We start from the raw sequence: 20,606 nt of genomic DNA on the forward strand, positions 1-20,606 counted from the left end.
TGTTTCATGTTTGGCCTGATCTGCACAGAGAATGTCTTTGGATGGTTTGCTTATGTTGCCTTAGCTGCGAGAACAGTTGCTGCATGGCAGTGGGAGCCATGTGAAGATCCATTTGTCCACAGAATCCAACCGTTTGGTGAATTAAAACATGGCTCGGCAGTTCTAGATTTCCAGTTGGCAGTGACTGAGGATGGGGGAGAAATAGACTACCATATTTTTCTGCTATATGTTAAAACAGCACTGTTTCATACAATAAACTACCATAATGCTAGTCAAACTGGGGAGCTAGAATGGATTCAGTAGTGTGCAAGTAACATCTAAAATCAAAAGTGATTCTCCATGTGAAATGCATGTCAATATGTACACAGGCATCACCCCCACACATTTTAGATACATTGCATGTTATACCATGTTCATCAATCTATCTGCTGTGCTAATATTCCAACTTTATTCCATAATTCTCAAGGCAGTATACATAGTATTCCCAGGCAGTCTCTCATCCAGGCAATGAACAGATCCAGACCTGCTTAGCTTCAGCAAGGTATCATGTTCTTTCAAGAGGGTGCATTGCTGAAGTCAACCCTGAGCCATGCTTTACCCTTTGTGCTCCAGTTAGACTCCCTCCCTTCTCCAAATTCCCTGTCAAGGCTCTAGGAATAATAGCAAGTTGTCTTATGCCAGGTCTTTGTCCAGCTCTTTTCCACTATTATCTGCTTCCAGGCTAGCCAATGCTGTCCAGATGTTGTTGGATGACAGCTCCCATCACCTCTGATTGTTGGCTGTGCAGCCTACCGCAGATGGGAACTGGGAGTCCCAACAATATCTACTTGGCTACCCTTGCGTTCTACTTTGAAAAGGGCCTCCAAAATGGTTAAGGGAAAGCTTGCAGTGTTTGGGATTTTGTAGTTTTAGAGAAAAGGCGAGTAAGAAGTGACGTGACATAAGCTTAAAAAATTATGGAGAATTTCCATGGAGAACATGGAAAGAAGAAGAAGAAGAAGAAGAGTTTGGATTTGATATCCCGCCTTTCACTCCCTTTAAGGAGTCTCAAAGCGGCTAACATTCTCCTTTCCCTTCCTCCCCCACAACAAACACTCTGTGAGGTGAGTGGGGCGGAGAGACTTCAAAGAAGTGTGACTGGCCCAAGGTCACCCAGCAGCTGCATGTGGAGGAGCGGAGACGCGAACCCGGTTCCCCAGATTAGGAGACTACCGCTCTTAACCACAACACCACACTGGCTCAATATTTTACTCTCTGTCTCAGAACATCAGTACTAAGAGATGTCCATTGAAGCTGAATGTTGGAAGACTCAGAACAGATAAAATAAAACACTTCTTCATGTGGTACATAGGTAAACTATGGAACCTGCTCCCACAGGAGGCAGTGATTACCATTAACCTAGAGGGCTTTATAAGACAATTAGGCAAATTCATGGAGGTGAGGGCTATCAATGGCTACTAGCCATTCTCTGCTGCCACAGTTCGAGGCAGCGATCCTTCTGAATACAAGTTGCAGGAGGAAGAGAGTGCTCTTTTGCTCAGGTCTTCTTGTGGCTATTGAGAACAGGATACTGAACTAGACGGATCATTGGCCTGATCCAGCAGGCTCTTCTTATATTAGGTATTAACATCTGTTGTTAATTTTTCAATATTGATATTACTTCCAAGTTCTTTCACAACAGTTGTCTCTGCCTGTTTGAAGAAGAAATTCTTGAGGATCTTTTCAAGAGTCATACAAAGATCTTCCTTATGTTCTTATGATGTTTGTCAGCAGGTCTCCAAAGTCTCAGGGACAGATAAATCTTTCCCATCACCTGCTGCTAGATAACCTTTTAACTGGAAATGCTGGGGATTGGACTTGTGACCTTGTGCATGTAAAACTGAGGTTTCACCTCTGAGCTATTGTCTGTTTTTTTTCTTAAAGAAAATCCTGAGCATTTGTTGATGGACTGATTCTTGATGTAAACAAAAGTGTATGGATGCATAAATAACTAAACCACGCTTGCACATAGAAAACTAGCATTTTAGGGAGCAGGTTAGAGTGTTCAACTTTAGCCTAGGGAGACCTGGGTTCAAATTTCCTCTCCTCCAAAAAGCTTAGTTGGTGATCTTGGTCTTAGTCACTAGCTCCTAATCTAACCTACCTCACAGGGCTGTTTTGTGGATAAAAGGGGTGGCAACCATGTATGCTGCTCTTTGATCCTTGGTGGAAAGACGGGGTGCAGGTTGACCATCCACAGTAAGAAGAACCAGGCCCTTAAGTAGCACATATCAAACTGGTTACAGTACTAGGCAGAGAAGTTCTGCCCACCTTCTTCTTCCTTTCTTCTGTTGCAGAATCAAGTAAAGCATACCTAGGTTTCTGCATGACCTTCAGGCCAGGAAAGTGGCTTTTAAAAGGAAGTAATGACTTGGAAGGGGACACGGGTGGCATTGTGGTCTAAACCACAGAGCCTAGGGCTTGCCGATCAGAAGTTCAGCGGTTTGAATCCCTGCGACAGGGTGAGCTCCCGTTGCTCGGTCCCTGTTCCTGCCAACCTAGCAGTTCAAAAGCACATCAAAGTGCAAGTAGATAAATAGGTACCGCTCCGGTGGGAAGGTTAACGGCGTTTCCATGCGCTGCTCTGGTTCGCCAGAAGTGCTTAGTCATGCTGGCCACATGACCCGGAAGCCACATGACCAATAAAGCGAGATGAGCTGCACAACCTCAGAGTCGTCCGGAACTGGACTTAATGGTCAAGGGTCCCTTTACTTTTACCTTTTTAATGACTTGGAAATGAATAGTCTTGTTAATGTTTAAATATTTTAATGCACTGCTTTGCATTTGACTGCTTTGTATTATAATGAAACCCTTGATCATGGGAGAAGCTGTTTGTTCCTTTCCAAGGTTTCCATCTTTTGCTGTTTTGCCAGAGCTGCAGAGCATTTCCTAACTGGGAGCAGCAAGACCTGCATCTGTTTGTTGGATTTACACCTGAGTCAGGTGACCTGACCATTCACATACTGGAGAGATGGCAGCCATTGCCTTTGCTTCTTGAATCTTTTTTTTTTGGGGGGGGGGACTATGTGTTTACAAGGCAATGCAAATGAAGCACCATCTTTAAAGATCATCTTTAAAAAAGCTGCTGTTTGTTTAAATACCCACCAGAAACTGCACTAGGGTAGCACTTTTGAGTGGTAAATGGCAACAGAGAAAGAATAAAGCACTATCTTTTGCTGCTGTGCCTCCTCTCATAATAGTCACTAAGGCTGCTTTTGGGTTGTTTGGTTTTTTTAAAACTGCCGCTAAGATGTGTGTAATGAAAAGAAATCTCTAGACCAGCTGTCAGCTTTGGATACACAGCAAAAGTCCTCGGGTTTTGCTTGCAAAAAGGCAGCAAGAGCTGACTGCTGCTGCTGCTGCTGTTATAATTCCTTCCTACAGCAAACTTGGATGGTGAATGCCATTAGAAACTGGGGTCCAAATGAGAAATAAGGTGGTGGTATTAGCATAGTGAAGGAAACGCCAAGATTTGCAGAAGTTCCAGAAAACTAACAGAATGAAACAAAAACGTGAACGGTCCCAAACCCTCAAAATACACCACAGAGAAGATAGATCATGTTCATCTGTTATGGAGTACCGGTTGGTGGTTGGAAAGAAAATAAGAAAATGGAGAAGTCGTTGGGGAGAGGAATGCCCTGTTTGGAGTGAATGGCTGGCTTGAATCTTGAACGGGGCACTCCTACAAAAATCCCCCTTCCCTAGGTCCCACTTCTTTTGTGCAGTTCCTCCTACTGTGAATCCCAGTGATAATGTTGTGAAAGTGCTGTATAAATACTAAAGTTTGTCTTGCCTACTCACCTCTGTGAGTAAAAATATGAGGAGAATTCAACGTCACTCCTCCCTAAATGTTCTGTTGGCACAAGCATTTCTGCTTGCCCGATGGAATGAGACCTTCCCTCACGTGCTGTTCTAGGGGTTCTCCAAACCCCAACTTGAGGGAGGTCGGGAGAAAGCCCCATTGCACTAGCTAAAGTCCTTACGTGGGCTTCCACTAATGGGACTGGTCAGTTCAATAGCCCATTGGATGCCACCATTTCAGTCTTTTCCACCTCTCCACTGTACCTGTGTAGTAAGTCACCAAGGCACTGATTGTCCAGAAGCTTTGATAGAGACCTCCTCGTCTGTTCTTACCCTAGAGTTTCCCTGGGATAGGGAACTTGTGGCTCTCCAGAAAAATTGTGGACTATGACTCCCAGCACCCATAACCAGTGGGCCATACTGGATCTAATGGGGTCCAATGAGATCTGGAGGGTCACAGAAGCCCCGTCTCTATCCTAGACATAGCAGGGTATCTCAGACCATCTGGACCCTTGGTCACTTCCTCAGTAGCTACTATTTTACTGCTGCTGCTGAATTCTGCTGAGCTGGCCTGTCTCTGACATGCTTTGTTGCATCTGGCAAGTTCTGGGAGTTGTCTGTGACAGCTGTAACCTCATGCAGCTGTTTCCTCCCTTGAAAAAGAAAGCTGGGGTGGGTGGGTTGGGCATTGGCATAATTGTCTACAATACTTGAGTTTCAGGAAGCCCTGGGAAGATAATCCAAGTGCTTACAGCATCAGCATCACGTTTCTCGGTCTCTTGGCAGAAAAACATATTCCCTTCAGGTCCAACTTCCAAAAGGACAGTGTCAAATCAAAGACTAAACTGTGCAGGAGAAAAACAACTGGTCTGTTTTGGGGGGAGGTCATGATGGGGGAAATGGACTGGATTGTGGTGAACCGGTTTGGAATGCATTTAGATCACGGATGGGAATCGTCTTCTGTCCAAGGGCCACATTTCATTCTGGGCAACCTCTCAGGGGCCGGATACCAATAGTGAGTGGGACCAGAGGCAAAAATAGTGGAGCAGTGGATGTAAATCTCTACTGAGTTTCAAAACATTTTATTTCAGGAGGCCTTTGTACCTTGAATGCTTCTCAGATCTCTTTTTTTTTTTTTACATTTTAAATTCTTGGGGCTTTACGTTTTGGAGTTTTAATTTGTTTTTTTCAATTTTGTGCATTATGTATCTGATTGCCCTAAGCCTCTTTGAAGAAGTGAAAAGTGAGATACAGATTTTAAAATAAAATATATAAATAGATATCACTTTTGTACATTAGGCTGATTTGTACACATACGCCTACACCCCTGCCTATACCGGCAAACAACAGGCATTTTCAGAGTTGAAGGGCACGTTCCAGACTACCAAAAATGCTCATGGAGATTGGTGTTGGGAAGGGTGTGCAGCCTGGAAAGAATCTTGAGGACCAGATAGAGAGAGCTGCATTTGGAACCTGATTCTCCATCTCTGATTTAGATGGCGAAGCACAGCACTTTGTATGTTCCACAGAGACTCATCCTTATACTTACCAGAGTGGCACATGCTCTAATTATCTCTTGCTTGGACTACTGCAGTGCACTGTATGTGAAGCTACCTTTGAAAGTGACCTGGAAACTACAACTAATCCAGAATGCAGCAGCTAGGCTGGTGACTGGGAGTGGCCACCAGGATCATATAACACCTGTCCTAAAGGATCTTCACTGTACATTTCCGAGCACAGTTCAAAGTGTTGGTGGTGCTGACCTTTAAATCCCTAAATGGCCCTATATACCAGAAGGAGTGCCTCTACCTTCATCATTTAGCCCGGACATTGAGGTTCAGTTCTGAGAGTCTACTGGCGGTTCCCTCACTGCGAGAAGTGAAGTTACAGGGAACCAGTGCATTGGTGGGAAAACCTGTGGCCTGTCAGATGTCATTGGACTTCAGCTCCCATCAGCCCCAGCATGCATGGCCAGGAATGATTGGAGTTGTTCTACAACAACTGAAAGGCCACAGGCTCCCCATTCCTGGTTTGTTTTGGCCTTCTCGGTAGTGGCACCCTCCCTGTGGAACACCCTCCCATCAGATGTCAGGGAAATAAACAACTATTTGACTTTTAGAAGACATCTGAAGGCAGCCCTGTTTAGGGATTTTTTTTAAATAAACAAACAGTTTACTGTGGGGTTTTTTTAAAAAATATATATATATATATGTCAGAAGCTGCCCAGAGTGGACGGGTTGTGTGTGCTCTTTTGTGATGCTGAGCAGCTGTTACCCCAGCAAACACACTAGAGTTTTGATGCCCTGATCACCAGGCATCTGAAGCAAACATGCCAGGGATTCATTCATTCTTCAAAAGTGAGGCAAAGTTTAAGCTTCTCCGTGCTGTTGATCAAGAGCCAGGAGGTTACAACCTAGAATTGCTTCCCAAGAATTTCAAGCCAAGGAGTTGGAATTGTTTATTGCTCAGGCAAAGTCCTAGCCTGACCCAGAAGGCTTCTACAGTATATCAGGGGAGTCTGATGGCCGACTAGGGTGGGTGGAGCCACTTCAGAGCCCAGAAACCCTTCTCTGCCCAGAGAAAGGAGGCCTCCTCCTGGTTAGAAAGTGCTCTGAGGTGAGTCCCATTCCATATTGGTGGGGGCCCTTGATGAGGGCTGGCTGCTGCTTCACAGGTGCCTAATTTCCCTGGCAATAGCCACCAGGTCTGAGAATCTGCCCACCATTTCCACAGTCCCTCAGAGTGTTGCTGCGTGACCACCTCTGAGTCATTGTGGGAAATCCAAAATGGAGGGTGGTTTCCCTGCTGCTACATATACTTCTGGGAAGGTGCTTGGGTTTCTGCTGCTGCTGCTGCTGCTGAGGTTGCTGACCCTCAAGGATAAGCTTTGTTGTCCACAAATCCCCAAGTTCCTGCTTCTAGCCCTCATTTCTCCTGATTACATCCGGATTATCTTCAGGACAAGGCACTGTTTAGCCAAAAAGCAAAGGTTGGGGACATGAGCTTATCCAATCAATGCAAAATACTTAACTAACTGAGGTTCTGCCCCCCTCCTAGCCTAAAGCCTGCACCCCCCAACATAAATCCTGGCTGCGCCGATGGTTGTGGGAAAGACTGTGTAGGGGGTGGGGACATCTTGACTAGGCCAACCTTTGAGCCTAATGGCCTGGAATGTGCTGCACTCTGGGGAAATCTTTGCTGAGCCCAGAGGTCTGGCACTGAACTGTGTGACAGGCTGCTTCAAGGAAGGAAGAACAGATAAGAGATGACTCTAGGCTGAGTCAGCTCCCCTGACGGGCACTTTGAACCCAGGCCAGGGTTGCCACCAGCAACTTTGCTGAGGCAAAGGGAAAGGACATAAGAAGAGTCTGCTGGATCAGACCAAAGACCCAGCTAGTCCAGCATCCTGTTCTCACATAACCAACTATTCCATCTTCTTCAGCGCTGTATACCCAGAGGATCTCTGTTCCCTTCTAGATCAGTCCAAAGGCCCACTGCCGCACAATTGTCCATGGGTGTGGTTTTGGTATGAATGTTGTTTCTTTTAGGCCAGGGGTACCCAATGTAACAGCCTCCAGATATGGTTGGACTCCAGTTCCCATCAGCCCCAGTTAGTGTGACCAGTAGTCAGGAATGATGGGAGGTGGAGTCCAAGAACAGCTGGAAGGAAGCACATTGACTTACCCCTGCTTTAGGCTATGTTTGCAGATGTTTAATCACTACTGTTCCGAAGCACTTAAGAATCACCTTCCTAGGCTAGCAACGGTTTCTGTGTGGATGGGCAGAGCCTGCTAAATGAAGTGGTAAAACCCATAGGCTAATATCTAACCAGGAACATCTGGGTTTGTTTGCATTAGCTTGGAGAGGCTCAGATTGGAAGGTCGCGGTTCTTCAGCTATCTCCAGAGGAATGGTAGAAAGCACGAGCTGAACACGCAGTGAGATGTATGCCAATAGCACTTGGCAGTGGTAGTCCAAGGGGGCTAATGAGGTGTGCTGCAAACTGAACCTGGTGAGGTTAGCTCAGAAATAGTAAATGGGTGAGAGTATTGTATTGGTCAGAGAAGTCAGTGAGTGTGTGTGTATTCATCCAAATTGGACAGGAGATAGGAAATCTGTCTTTGTTATTGGAAGAAGTTGACTCTTTAATGGATGTGTGAATAAGACCTGAAGTTGGTTTGAGCTAAATCAGGGGTCGGCAAGTTTACCTCGCCTGGGCCGGATCACTCCAGCGGAGATCCCTCCGTGGGCTGGATTGCGCGTTCACATGAGCGTGTGCGCCTGTGATTTCCTGCCTCTGCGCAGACGCGATTTCTGGTGCCGCGGAAGTGATTCCATGCACTGCACTGGTTTAGTGCAGCATGTGGAGACTCGCCGAGCGGGCGGCTCGTGGGCCAGTTAAACGACCCCTGTGCACTGCTTGTGGCCCATGGGCTTTAGGTTGCTGACCCCTGAGCTAAATGTTCAGTGATTGTAAGGGTTGCAGCAGACTCTAATGAGCCTTAGTCAGTGGTGGACTGTCAATGGCAACTGGCTGTTATAATTAGACGGAGCCTCCATTCTCTGAGGCGGTATAACTTTGGTTTCTTAGAGCAGTGGTTCCCAATTGCAGTGGTCCCCAGGGGGTCCACATAACCCACCCAGAGTCTCTGGCAACATTCACATAACTGAAACTACCATAGGAATAGCAACATTTTCAAAAGTAGGGGGCCCATGGCTTGGCTTCTGAAAGACAAGGGGTCCACAGTACTTCGCTAACTGGGAACCACTCCCTTAGAGGACAGATGTGCAACCTGCTTACCAGGCCCCCATCTGTTGTGTCACCCTCCAACCCCAGAGAGAGGAAGAGAGAATATGAATGGATGGCAAATGAATAAAAGTGAGAGAAAGAAGGGGTGATCCACAATTTTGCTTCGACCCTTCTCACTCCCACCAATATGTAGCAACACATCCTGTAGAATTCTCTCCATGATGTTTTATCTGCACCATCAGAATGAATTTCAGGAACTAAAAAGTCATACTAAAAAAATGACTTTTGAGCCATCTGGTCAAAAAGTGCAACTAAGCATTTCGTTTGGGTGACTAACCCTGGTTTAAGGAGCCATTTGGCGCATAGCTTATGGATCTGAGTTTCTAACACCACCCCCAGCTATTTGCCTCCAAGGTATGTGGCCCTTGATCTCTCCAAAAGATTACCCATCCTTGCTTTAGAGGCCTTGGTTGGTGTAGATGGGTTTACTCTTATCTCTTGAGAGGATGGTGCCATTTTAGCAGAAGTGGGTAGGGGAGGAGGAGACTTTGTCCCCAGTTCCCCCAACAGTCTAGCACCAGCCTAATGAACTAAACATATCCACCTTTCCACCCTGACATTGAGATGGAAAACAGTCAGTGCTGTTTATATATGCTCAGTTGCTTGAAACCGGCTTATAGTCTAGAAGAGATAAGACCTTTCCAGGGACTGTTAATAGGTTTTTGTTGTGCTTTTGTTCTTTAACAGGCTTTAATCACCAATCCATTGCGTCCTTTGTCTGCTTCTGGAAGATAAGAGCAAGAGCAAGGGCTAAACTATGTGAAAGGACTCTGGTTAGGGGGTATCCTTCAAAATGTGGCTTTGCGCATGGGTGAGCTTGGGCTGCTGTTACTGGAATGAAGCCGAATATATGTTTGTCATCCAGTCTTTTGAAGTTGTCACTTTTTTTACCCTAAAAACAGCCATTCTGAGGTTGACCAGATCTCTGGTTCGTGGTTTGTGTGTGTTAACTCTTCTTTTCCCAAAACAAAAAAATTCCTTCCAGTAGCACCTTAAAGACCAACTAAGTCAGTTCTTGGTATGAGCTTTCGTGTGCATGCACACTTCTTCAGATACACTGAAACAGAAGTTTCCAGACCTTTCTATATAGTGAGAAGGTGGGGAGGGGTATTACTCAGAAGGGTGGTAGGAATGGGTGATTGGCAGATAGCTGTGATGAGCCTGTTGACGACTCTTAACGACTGCAATAGGTCTTACAGGAGGAAGCAAGGGGTGAAAAGGTGAAAAATGGCTTTGTCATGTATAATGAGATAAGAATCCTAGGTCTTTGTTCAGGCCAGGTTTTTCCATTGTTTTAAGTTTGGTGATAAGTTGTAATTCAGCAGCTTCTCTTTCCAGTCTATTTCTGAAATTCCTTTGTAGTAAAACAGCTACTTTGAGATCTTGTATAGAATGTCCTGGGAGATTGAAGTGTTCTCCTACTGGTTTCTCTGTCTTGTGATTCCTGATGTCCGATTTATGTCCGTTTATTCTTTGGCGTAAGGTCTGGCCTGTTTGTCCAATAATTATTGGACAAACAGGCCAGACCTTACGCCAAAGAATAAACGGACATAAATCGGACATCAGGAATCACAAGACAGAGAAACCAGTAGGAGAACACTTCAATCTCCCAGGACATTCTATACAAGATCTCAAAGTAGCTGTTTTACTACAAAGGAATTTCAGAAATAGACTGGAAAGAGAAGCTGCTGAATTACAACTTATCACCAAACTTAAAACAATGGAAAAACCTGGCCTGAACAAAGACCTAGGATTCTTATCTCATTATACATGACAAAGCCATTTTTCACCTTTTCACCCCTTGCTTCCTCCTGTAAGACCTATTGCAGTCGTTAAGAGTCGTCAACAGGCTCATCACAGCTATCTGCCAATCACCCATTCCTACCACCCTTCTGAGTAATACCCCTCCCCACCTTCTCACTATATAGAAAGGTCTGGAAACTTCTGTTTCAGTGTATCTGAAGAAGTGTGCATGCACACGAAAGCTCATACCAAGAACTGACTTAGTTGGTCTTTAAGGTGCTACTGGAAGGAATTTTTTTGTTTTGACTATGGCAGACCAACACGGCTACTCTTCTTTTCCCAGGATTTGAAAGACTCTAGTGACAACTGAGAATGTAGGATTTGAAAGCTGGTTCAAGTGCAGGCCTGTTTTTCCTGAGAGAAGGTTCGGTGCCAGACCAGTGCACAATCTGCAGTACTGTCCAAGTTCAGGCAGTGTGATTGGAGCCCAGAATTCAGCATCTGAGAAGCTGAGGTTTCCTCCCCCTCCTCCTTTTCTTTCGTTATACACAACAAGATTCTATCTTATGTATGTAAATTGCAATCATAGGTTTGATGATGTGTGGGCAATTGCTGGCAAAGCCTCAAAAGCTGTAGGAGCTTTTGGAACGGTTGGTTGTTGAACATTAATGCTGACGTGTTTGTACAAAACTTGCACAGAGGTCATATAATGCTGCCTGTTTGTTGAGCATTTATCCTGGTAGATTCACGCAGAGGCTTAGAATGATGTTGCCAGCATCTGGTTGTTATTCCACACTTTCCAGTGTGCCATTTCCCTTCACTTTTCTTACCAGACTTTTTGCAATTAGAAAATGTGAAGGCATAATTGTGCTAGAAAGTGGAGGTTAGCAACTACATTTTATTTATTTATTTATTTATTTTTGGTTAATAAGCAGCCCATCTGCAAGTAGCCCCCATCCCGTCTGTAAAAGAACAACATTTAATGTGGGTTGGGTGGGTGCGGGGTAGTGCTTAAGTGCATTATGTTTTCAAAGCACTGGTTGCAACTGGACACAAGTCAAACTTAATCCCTTTTGTAAGTGCATCTCAGCTTTTAGCTGACAATTCCCCCCAGCCCCGCGCCAGCAAAGTGTAAGAGCACAGGAGTGTATAGTTCTTGGGCAACCAGAACCCCATGTTCCCCAAAGGCTTTTTATTCAACTTAAAGATAAAATCAAGCAAATGAAATGAAACGGATCAGTCGTTCCTCAACTTTTTCGTCCATAGAGTCTTCGAAAATTGCTGGGGCATATTGGAGCTGGCTGGTTTGCTCAGACTGCCTGATAGCCCAGCTAAGACGGTACCATCCATGCAGTTGTAAGCTTGTTCCCATGTTATACTGGACACAGGTGCAAGATGTCTCCACACATGTACAAATGCTTGTGTGAAAGAGTGCACACTTGTCAGTTTGTACAGCTCAGCTGCTATGTACACAGCCTGTACACTTGTGGAACATTACATGTTAATAACTACACAACTGTACAGCTAAATTATTTTAGTATGCAGGTACACATGTTGTAGACTGGTTGAATGTAATATGTGAACAACCACTAGAGCAGTATCAATTTCATGGGAAGGAAAGCTGTTTTGCTTCTGGATTAAGTATGAAGAAAATAAACGTTTCTTCTGCACCATCTTCATTGTTAAAACTAGCTCAATATTATTAAAATCATGGACTCCAGCCAGGGACTTTCTAGCGTTTTCGATAATCGGGCCCTAAAAAGACCTCGATCTCTGGCAGGAAAAGAAAAGCGTAAAGGCAAGTATGGATATTCTACCCTGTTCTGTGACAGTTTCTGTGAACCACCTGAGTCTCAGACCCGCTGAAACAGATTGTTCTAAAAAGAACTGGTCTTAAATTTGGGCTCTCTTCTGTCTTGGCAGAGTTGGTCGTGCATAGAAAGTGCACTCCTACTATTTTTGCTGAATATAAGATGAGGGAATAAGCATTCCTTGGTGCAAGATTTTGACTCATTCATTCATGTTAGCCAAGAGTATATGACAGCCATGATTGTGGTCAATTTGACTTGTCATCCCATGGCTGCAATGTTTTCAGAAACAGCTGAGTGCATTGAAGGTGACCGTCCTCTATCACTAAAGGCTAGAAGAGAGAGAACATGTTACAGCTAGGCAGCCAAAACATAAATCCATGCTGTGTTAGGACCCAGCAGCTGCCATCATGAGCATGATACTGGCTCAGGGATAGGAGCAGGGAATGGATGGCTGAGTTTAATACTTCTTGGGCTAAAGTTTCCAGTTTGGTGTGGCTTCTGGGAGACCAGGATACAGCAGGGCCTGGGTACTGCTCCTAAACTTGGGGTTTTGTTTTGTTTTGCCTTTACAGGCAGTTCCATCCTCAATGAATGCAGTGTCCGAGGATATTTACTCCAATGGCTCAGCCATGTTGGGCAGCCCAGCCCACACAAATGGCCGGGAGATACGGAAAATGAGGTTCATCCAGTTTGAAAAGGTTGCGGAGGAGCCCATGGTGAGCTGGTGAAGCTAGAGTGCTTCAAGTCCTTGTGGTTGTAGGCAGTGGGGTGGTGGTGGAGGAATATTTCTCTTGCTCCTGGGCCCACACCAGCGGTTCTCAACCTGTGGGTCCCCAGATGCTGTTGGACTACAACTCCCGTCATCCCTAAGCTCTGGCCTTGCTAACTAGGGGTGATGGGAGTTGTAGTTCAACAACATCTGGGGACCCACAGGTAGAGAAAGGCTGGCCTAGACGGACAGAGGTGGAAGGCTTTAATGAGCTCGAAGCTTCTGGCTGTGTGCAGCTTGGCTGAAGTTGAGATTTCCTCTTCACTTGAGAGATGTTCTGTCCCTAACTCTCTTGTAGCCATGGAAGGAGCCTCCAGGAGCAAGACCTAGAACATGAGGAACGTGTGGCCCTCTGGATGTAGCTGGATTACTCCCATCATGCCTGACTATTGGCCATACTGGCTGGAGCTGTTGGGAGTTGGAGTTCAGCAACATTTGGGGGGCTACAGGTTTCCCCATTCTTGTCCTAGAAGAAGTGTCAGTTCCCATTTTTCAGAATTAGCCCCAGTGCCTCCCATCCCCAGTGAGTCTAGTTCCTCGTTGCTGCCATCTGCAGCTCCTCCTCCTCCTCTAACCTTATTATTGCTACTGCCAGCCAATTGTAGAATTGTAGAGTTGGAAGGGACTGTGAGGTTCATCTAACCCAACACCCTGCGATGCAGGATTCTTTTGCCCAACTTGGGGCTCAAACCCACGGAAATTAAGAGTTTCACACTCTAGCAACTGACCTATACGGCAGCTATCAACAAGCAGGCAGTGGCATCAACTGACCCTTCTTGTCATCTGCTCCATTGCTGTCTGGGCTAGAGTGAGGCTGCCCATTGGTCCATCTAATTACACTGACTGACAGCACCTCTCCAGGCTTCCAGGCAGGGGACATTCCCAGTCTTATCTAGAGATACCACGAATAGGCAGATGAGCAAGCAGGTTGCAGCGGTGAAGAGGATGAGCCAGGCTCAGAGTATTCTGGTCAGCTGTATGGATCCCCTGCTGGGGTGTGGGGCCCTTGGCAGATCCCAATCCTTGCCAATCCTTTGTGCAAGTTCTGACCTGGAAAGCGAAGTGTTAGCCAGCAGCTGTTACGTAAAAGGGAAATGAACAGAGATTGAGTTTGGCTAGGAGTCTCCCCTCCTGGATGCATCTCCTGGGGCTGCCTCTGGTACAGAGATAGGCCAGGAGGAGCCTCTGCAGAGAAGCAGAATCTTCACACTGTAGCTTTGATCCAGATTGTCACAGACTTTCTGTTCCAGGGTATCACGCTGAAGCTGAATGAGAAGAAGAGCTGTATGGTGGCCAGAATCCTCCATGGAGGCATGATCCACAGGCAAGGTAAAGAACAGTAGCAGGCCTGCAAAAGGTTTTTTTAAAAATCCCTATGAACCAGCGCCAATAGAAGCTGATGTCTATTGGGCAGAAAGGAAGGAGACCCAACAGTTGGCAGAGCCTGAGCCCAATTCTACTTTGGGAGCCAACCAGTTCTACTTTTTGTGTCTCTCCTCCTACCTCCTGAGTTCTGCAGGCCAAGCCCACTTATTTTCTTTATTTATTTATTTATTGAATTTTATATGCCTACTGCCCTATACCCAGAGGTCTCAGGATGGTTCACAGAACAAAATCAAAAATATATGCACAAAATGTATATAGTAGTACCTTGGAAGTTGAACAACTTAGTTCCCAAATGTTATGGCTCCTGAACACCACAAACCCAGAAGTGACTTTTCCAGTGTGCAAACTATTTTAGGAAGCTGAGCATCCAATGGGGCTTCCGTTGCTTCCGATTGGCTGCAGAAGCCACGCTTTGGTTTTCTAATGCTATGGAAGTTGAATGGACTTCCTGAACGGATTCCGTTCGACTTCCAAGGTATGACTATAATCAAAATAAAAGCAACCACCCAATAACTTATTGGGTGACAGTCCTGTCATTTCCTTCTCCAGCTCCTGGTTGCCATAGACACTTGGATTTCTTTTTTTTTTGTCCCTGTCCGAGAATATGATGAGATTTTACTCTGCATGGAAAGGCAAATTCTTCCTTTCCCCGTTAGATGGAATGGAGAGTTTCCCGGCTGCCTTTAGAATAGAGATGTTTTAGTGGTGGGAGAAGAGAAGGACTTTGACAGCTAAGCACCCCGATGGAGATCTGAGTAGAGCAAGGAGTTTGGGCCAGTGGTGGGACCTCTGCCTGGTGCTGCTGTTCATTGCTGGACATTTCTCCCTCTATCACCAGTCTCTCAGCTGCCAGGCCTCTGGTCGTGTTGCACTGGTGAGCAATGGCAGTGGTTTTGAATGGGACCCAAGCCAGTGCTTGGCTTTGATATACCACCCGCCATGTTAGATTACGAGGTCAGGCATTGCATTTTGCTTATTCCAATATGGTGGGCAGGGGCTCCAACTCCTGGGAGCCGAGCCCTTTTGGGGCCCCCAGTCAGAGGGTGGAGGCGGCCAAGCGCTGTGCCAAGTGCAGAGTGGCTTCAGTGACTGGCTCCTCCTCCTCCTCCTCCTCCTCCTCCTCCTGCTGCTGCTGCTGTGGAGTGGCAGAAGGGTCAAAGCAGCCCCTGCCATTGACAGCAGCAGAAGGAGAAGGCAGTGGCCATTGAAGCTGTGCTGCTGTCGCATTCAGCTTCACTGATGTTGCACATGTGACATTGGCCTCTCTGTGATGGTGGCACCTGTGATGGTGGGCTTGACTCATTCAGAAGTCTTGCTAGTGCCCAGGTGAATGACTGCTAGAAGCAGCATGGGTTGGCAGGATGAGGCCAGTCAGCGATGAGGCCTTCTGAGTCCTAGAGCCCTTGCGAAGTCCCTGGCTGTGCCTGCTTGAAAGGAGCCACCCTTCCCTCCTGTTCAAAGCAGCTGTTAACTCTCTAAGGAAGAACTTAGGAAGTGAGCTCCTTTTGCATGAATAGCAGCAATAGCTCAAGTAGTGGGTTCACAGTGTGTTTTTATAAAAGCAAACCCGATTCTGAAGCATTTCAGGCATATTCACTCATGTGAATTCATAGTTTAGTTTTTTTTCAGTTCAATAATGCAAGTCCCACAAGTAGTATGTTTAAACTGCTGCTAGTGATGTGCTTTTAAAAAAAATCATTTTCATTTTTACTACAATCTAGTAAAAGTGTAGCCTTTGCCTAGTCCCAGGAGTTACCAGTGTGGTGCCTGTTTATCAGTAGCTGTTGTCCTCTCTAGCTACTGATTAAGACTCTTGTCTGTTGCTGTTGGCCCTGCCTTGCTTCATGAGGTTCATGTCTCCTACTCTGCCAGGCTCCCTTCATGTGGGGGATGAGATCCTAGAAATCAATGGGAAGAGTGTCGCCAACCATTCTGTAGACCAGCTTCAGAAGATACTGGTAGGTACCAGGGATGGAGGGACCTGAGTTTTCTCTTTCAGGAGCAGCAGCCTGCTGTGATTCTTCCTGACCTTTTAAAAGATAATTGAGCATGAATTATTCCAATCTGTAGGAGCCGGTGGACCTTAGGTTCCATCCCCACACCTCTTTGTTTTATCATTTCTCCCAGCTCAGGAAAAACCAGCAGGAAGTTAAAGTGTTCTTGCTGGGAGCCTCTCTTGACTTTGCCTTGAAATCAGCAAGGTGTAGAAAAGGACTGGGCTCATATGAGAGCCAGGCTCGACTGAAATATCCTGGAGAAACCAAAAGCCGACAGTAGCCCTGATTCTTTACTGCAGAGATGGGTACCTTGTGGCCCTCTGGGTGTTATTGGACTTGAAACTACCATCCAGTGTGGCCAGTGACCAGGGATGATTAATTACTGTCTTGTTTTAATGGGATTTGTTTCGTTTCATTGTGTACCTATGGATGTTTATCTTTTAATGTTTGTGTAACTGGTTTTTATACTTTGTAAACTGCTTAGAAGCCTAGTTTGGCAACAGGCAGTACATAATTGATGATAATGATCACGGTTATGGAAGTTTTATTCCAGAAGCCTCTGGGCTGATATTAGTAGTTGTAGTCCAACAAGCATGGGGAGAGTCAGAGGTTGCACACCTCTGTGGGCACAGAATGCCTGGGCATCTCTGCACTGAAAGCTAAGAAGAGAGAACTTTAGCTGGTGCAGCTTTTCTCAGTTTTAGGAGACAGGTTGCAACTGCAGGAGCCCTGAGCTATGCAAGAAGAGGTTGTGATCTGCCTTGTGTGGTTGATTTAGCAGAGGTTGATTCTCTCCTTTTCCTTTGTCCATCAGAAAGAAACTAAGGGAACCATTTCCCTAAAGGTCATTCCCAACCAGCAAAGCCGCATTCCTGCCCTCCAGGTAGGTGGTAGTACTTCCACCTTCAAAGCAGTAGGTTGGTTGCATGAGCTTAAATTCTGTGCCTCTAAGCCAAAACTCTGCATTGCAGAAAGATGAATTCCGCAGCTGGTATGTAACATAGGTGCATATTCGTATGTTTCCCCCCCTCATTCTGCTTTTGCCTAATCATGGAGTGGGAGAAAGAAGGATGTGGTCTCAGGATCTCTGCCTGGCTATTGGGAATCCTATGCAGTCTCCACCACCCCTATCCTAATCCTTTGATCATCTCCACACACTTAGGGCCACATTCACACCATACATTCAAAGCTCTGTGATGCCACTTCAAACAGTTTATGTCTTCCCCTAAAGAATCCTCGGTACTGTGATGATGATGATGATGATAATAATTTATTACAGTGCTACCTCAGGTTAAGTACTTAATTCATTCTGGAGGTCCGTTCTTAACCTGAAACTGTTCTTAACCTGAAGACCACTTTAGCTAATGGGGCCTCCTGCTGCTGCCGTGCCGCCAGAGCACAATTTCTGTTCTCATCCTGAAGCAAAGTTCTTAACCTGAAGCACTATTTCTGGGTTAGCGGAGTCTGTAACCTGAAGCGTATGTAACCTGAAGCGTATGTAACCCGAGGTACCACTGTACTTATACCCCACCCATCTGGCTGGGTTTCCCTAGCCACTCTGGGTGGCTTCCAACAGGAGATTAAACATACATTAAAACATCAGTCATTAAAAAAACTTCCCTAAACAGGGCTGCCTTCAGATGTCTTCTAAATGTTAGGTAGTTGTTTATTCCTTTGACATCTGATGGGAGGGCATTCCACAGCGTAGGAGCCACTACCCAGAAGGCCCTCTGCCTGTGTCCCTGTAACTTTGCTTCTCACGGTAAGGGAACCACCAGAAGGCCCTCACCACTGGACCTCAGTGTCCAGGCCGAACGATGGGGGTGGAGACGCTCCTTCAGGTGTACTGGGCCGAGGCCATTTAGGGCTTTAAAGGTCAGCACCAACACTTTGAATTGTGCTCAGAAACGTACTGGGTGCCAATGTAGATCTTTTAGGACCAGTGTTATGTGGCCTCAGCGGCTGCTCCCAATCACCAGTCTAGCTGCCGCATTCAGATTAGTTGTAGTTCCCAGGTCACCTTCAAAGGTAGCTCCACATAGAGCGCATTGCAATAGTCCAACCGGGAGATAACCAGAGCATGCATCACTGGCGAGAAAGTCTGCAGGCAGGTAGGGTCTCAGCCTACGTAACAGATGGAGCTGGTAGACAGCTGCCCTGGACACAGAATTAACCTGCACCTCCATGGACAGCTGAGAGTCCAAAATGTAGTGTGTTAAGGATGTTGAGAGTTGTTGGGAGACCCCTGTTCCTCTCAAAGAGCTACATTCTCAGAGTGGTTTTACAATCTATCCCTCTTCCCAAGGAACTCTGGGAGTTGTTGGAACAGAGATCTCCTAACAACTCTCAAGGCTCTTAACAAACTACAGTTCCCTGGATCCTGGGATGGGGGGGAGGAAGCCATGGTTGTTTAAAGTGTAATAATAGTGCTTTAAATGTAGGGCCTAAGATTGCTTGAAAGGGGGAATTTGGTATGTGTATGGAAAATAATTGATCTATCACCCAATTTCCTCCCAAGCTGCACCCACCTGCCTTAATCCTGGTGTCATCTGTTGCATCCGGAGCAGGGCAGGTAACGACTGGTTGGTGTTGGCTACAAACCTCGGTGCCTTTGCCTGACACTGAACTGTGCAGGCAAAGGAGAAAGTGTCACCTGATGTTATGGTGGGTACAGCAAGAGGCAAAAGCGGCCAAGGCAACTGATGTACATATTCCCTGTGTACAGTAGGGTGCTTTGTACACAAGCAAGCAAGAGGCATTATTGATGGACTTCTTTCACCCAGTCGAAAACACTCAAGGTGTGCAGCAAGGCCGATGAGAGGTGTGCCTGGGAAGATTCCCTAGGGGCAGACAGAGGTTGGAGGGTCAGATTTGGCCTCTAGGCCTGAGGTTCCTCACACCTGCTTTGGATAGCCAAGGTGGTGCCTTCCAGATGTTGCTGAATTTCGTCTCCCATCATCCCCTGACCATTGGCCGTGATGGGAGTTGTAGTCCAAAAACCGCATTGTCAACCCCTGGCTTAAAGCTGCAGAAAGGTATAGTCACCCATAATTTGCCTAGTAGTCCTTTTAGCCAGACGTGTGAGTGAGCAGAAGTTAACACCTGTCATGATAGTATAGATAGCCAGAGAGTTCCCAAGTCATCCTCTTTTGCTGGGCCAAACAGGAAATAGCAGGCTTATGGCCTTCTGTGTGTGAGAGAGTATGTGTTTGGGTGCCTGTTACCTTTGTGCTCAGGTATGGTTGCGTATCAGTTGCCCTCCAAAGCAGGATCTTCTCCACTCTTTCATGCTGTTTTGTCACCCGCTGACACTGTATGGGATGTGGGATCGGTCAAGATCTTCCTGAAGAAATCAGCCCACTCGTGGTACTGTTGAGGCTGTGCAGCTGTTACCAAGACAACGTAGAGGCCTGTGCTGTGCTTCTGTTGCTAAGGCAATGCAGATGCCTGAAGTTGTTGGGCTGCTGTTTTCCTCCCTGGGCTGTTAATTTCCCAGGGTCGGGGTAGCTGCGTTCCTTTGTTACAGCAAAAACCAGTGGCAAAAATAGGAGACTTGTGGCACTTTAAAGTATAATAGTATTTTATTGTGCCGTTTTAAATTCTCCAATAAATCTGTTATAAGATGCCAGGAAATTCTTTCTCTGCACCACTTCAGTTTTTTGAGGGGTGGGTTCAAGAATGTGTCGCTATTTTGCCATTTTTGTGCCCACGTGATGCAGCACAATTATTTGAGTAGCCCTCGTGTGAATTCTACCAGCTGCAGAACATCCAGCCAGTCTCTTTTCTCCTCTCCTTCTGAGTTTGTCTAATCTGAGGCAATTAGACTGCTGTCCTATTTTTAGTTCTCATTCCTCATTAATTACTTCCATATGGCAACAGTGGTGTATTCTTTGCTTTAAAAATAATAGTCAAATTCTGCACCAATAGAACCCACATTTTAAGCAAAAGAAAACGAAAAGAACAAACTGAATTTCTGCATCTGGGAAAATAATTTGTACAAATTAGATATGCTGTATCTGTATATTTTTGCTCATCTATTCATTATTGTCAGGGCTGCCTCTAGGTCCCAGCTCACAGAGGACCAACGCCAGGCTGATATTATGTACAAAAGTCTTTATTGAAGTATAATTTCCATTTTAAAGCCAGAGCGTGCAACCCTACGTCTAGACTCTAGATAGGCGAAGTCCCCTCTGAGTCACTGCCCCTTCCGCACCAGTTTAAGATCCTAGCCCGGCTCCACCTCCTGCGCTG

At 46.0% G+C, this 20,606-nt stretch overlaps 1 protein-coding gene across 1 annotated transcript in view; it reads left to right on the top strand.

The window, feature by feature from the left end:
- The window catches only part of MPP1 (MAGUK p55 scaffold protein 1), a 35,839-nt gene that overhangs the window by 4,437 nt on the left and 10,796 nt on the right, over positions 1–20,606 (top strand). Inside the window, exons 2-5 of the mRNA XM_081848097.1 lie at positions 12,776–12,919; positions 14,223–14,301; positions 16,231–16,316; positions 17,170–17,238. Of these exons, the coding sequence (XP_081704223.1) occupies positions 12,776–12,919; positions 14,223–14,301; positions 16,231–16,316; positions 17,170–17,238 (378 nt within the window). The remainder of the gene's footprint in view (positions 1–12,775; positions 12,920–14,222; positions 14,302–16,230; positions 16,317–17,169; positions 17,239–20,606) is intronic.

The sequence above is a fragment of the Podarcis erhardii genome (assembly GCF_964252035.2).
Source record: "Podarcis erhardii genome assembly, chromosome: Z".
NCBI classification, from domain to species: domain Eukaryota; kingdom Metazoa; phylum Chordata; class Lepidosauria; order Squamata; family Lacertidae; genus Podarcis; species Podarcis erhardii.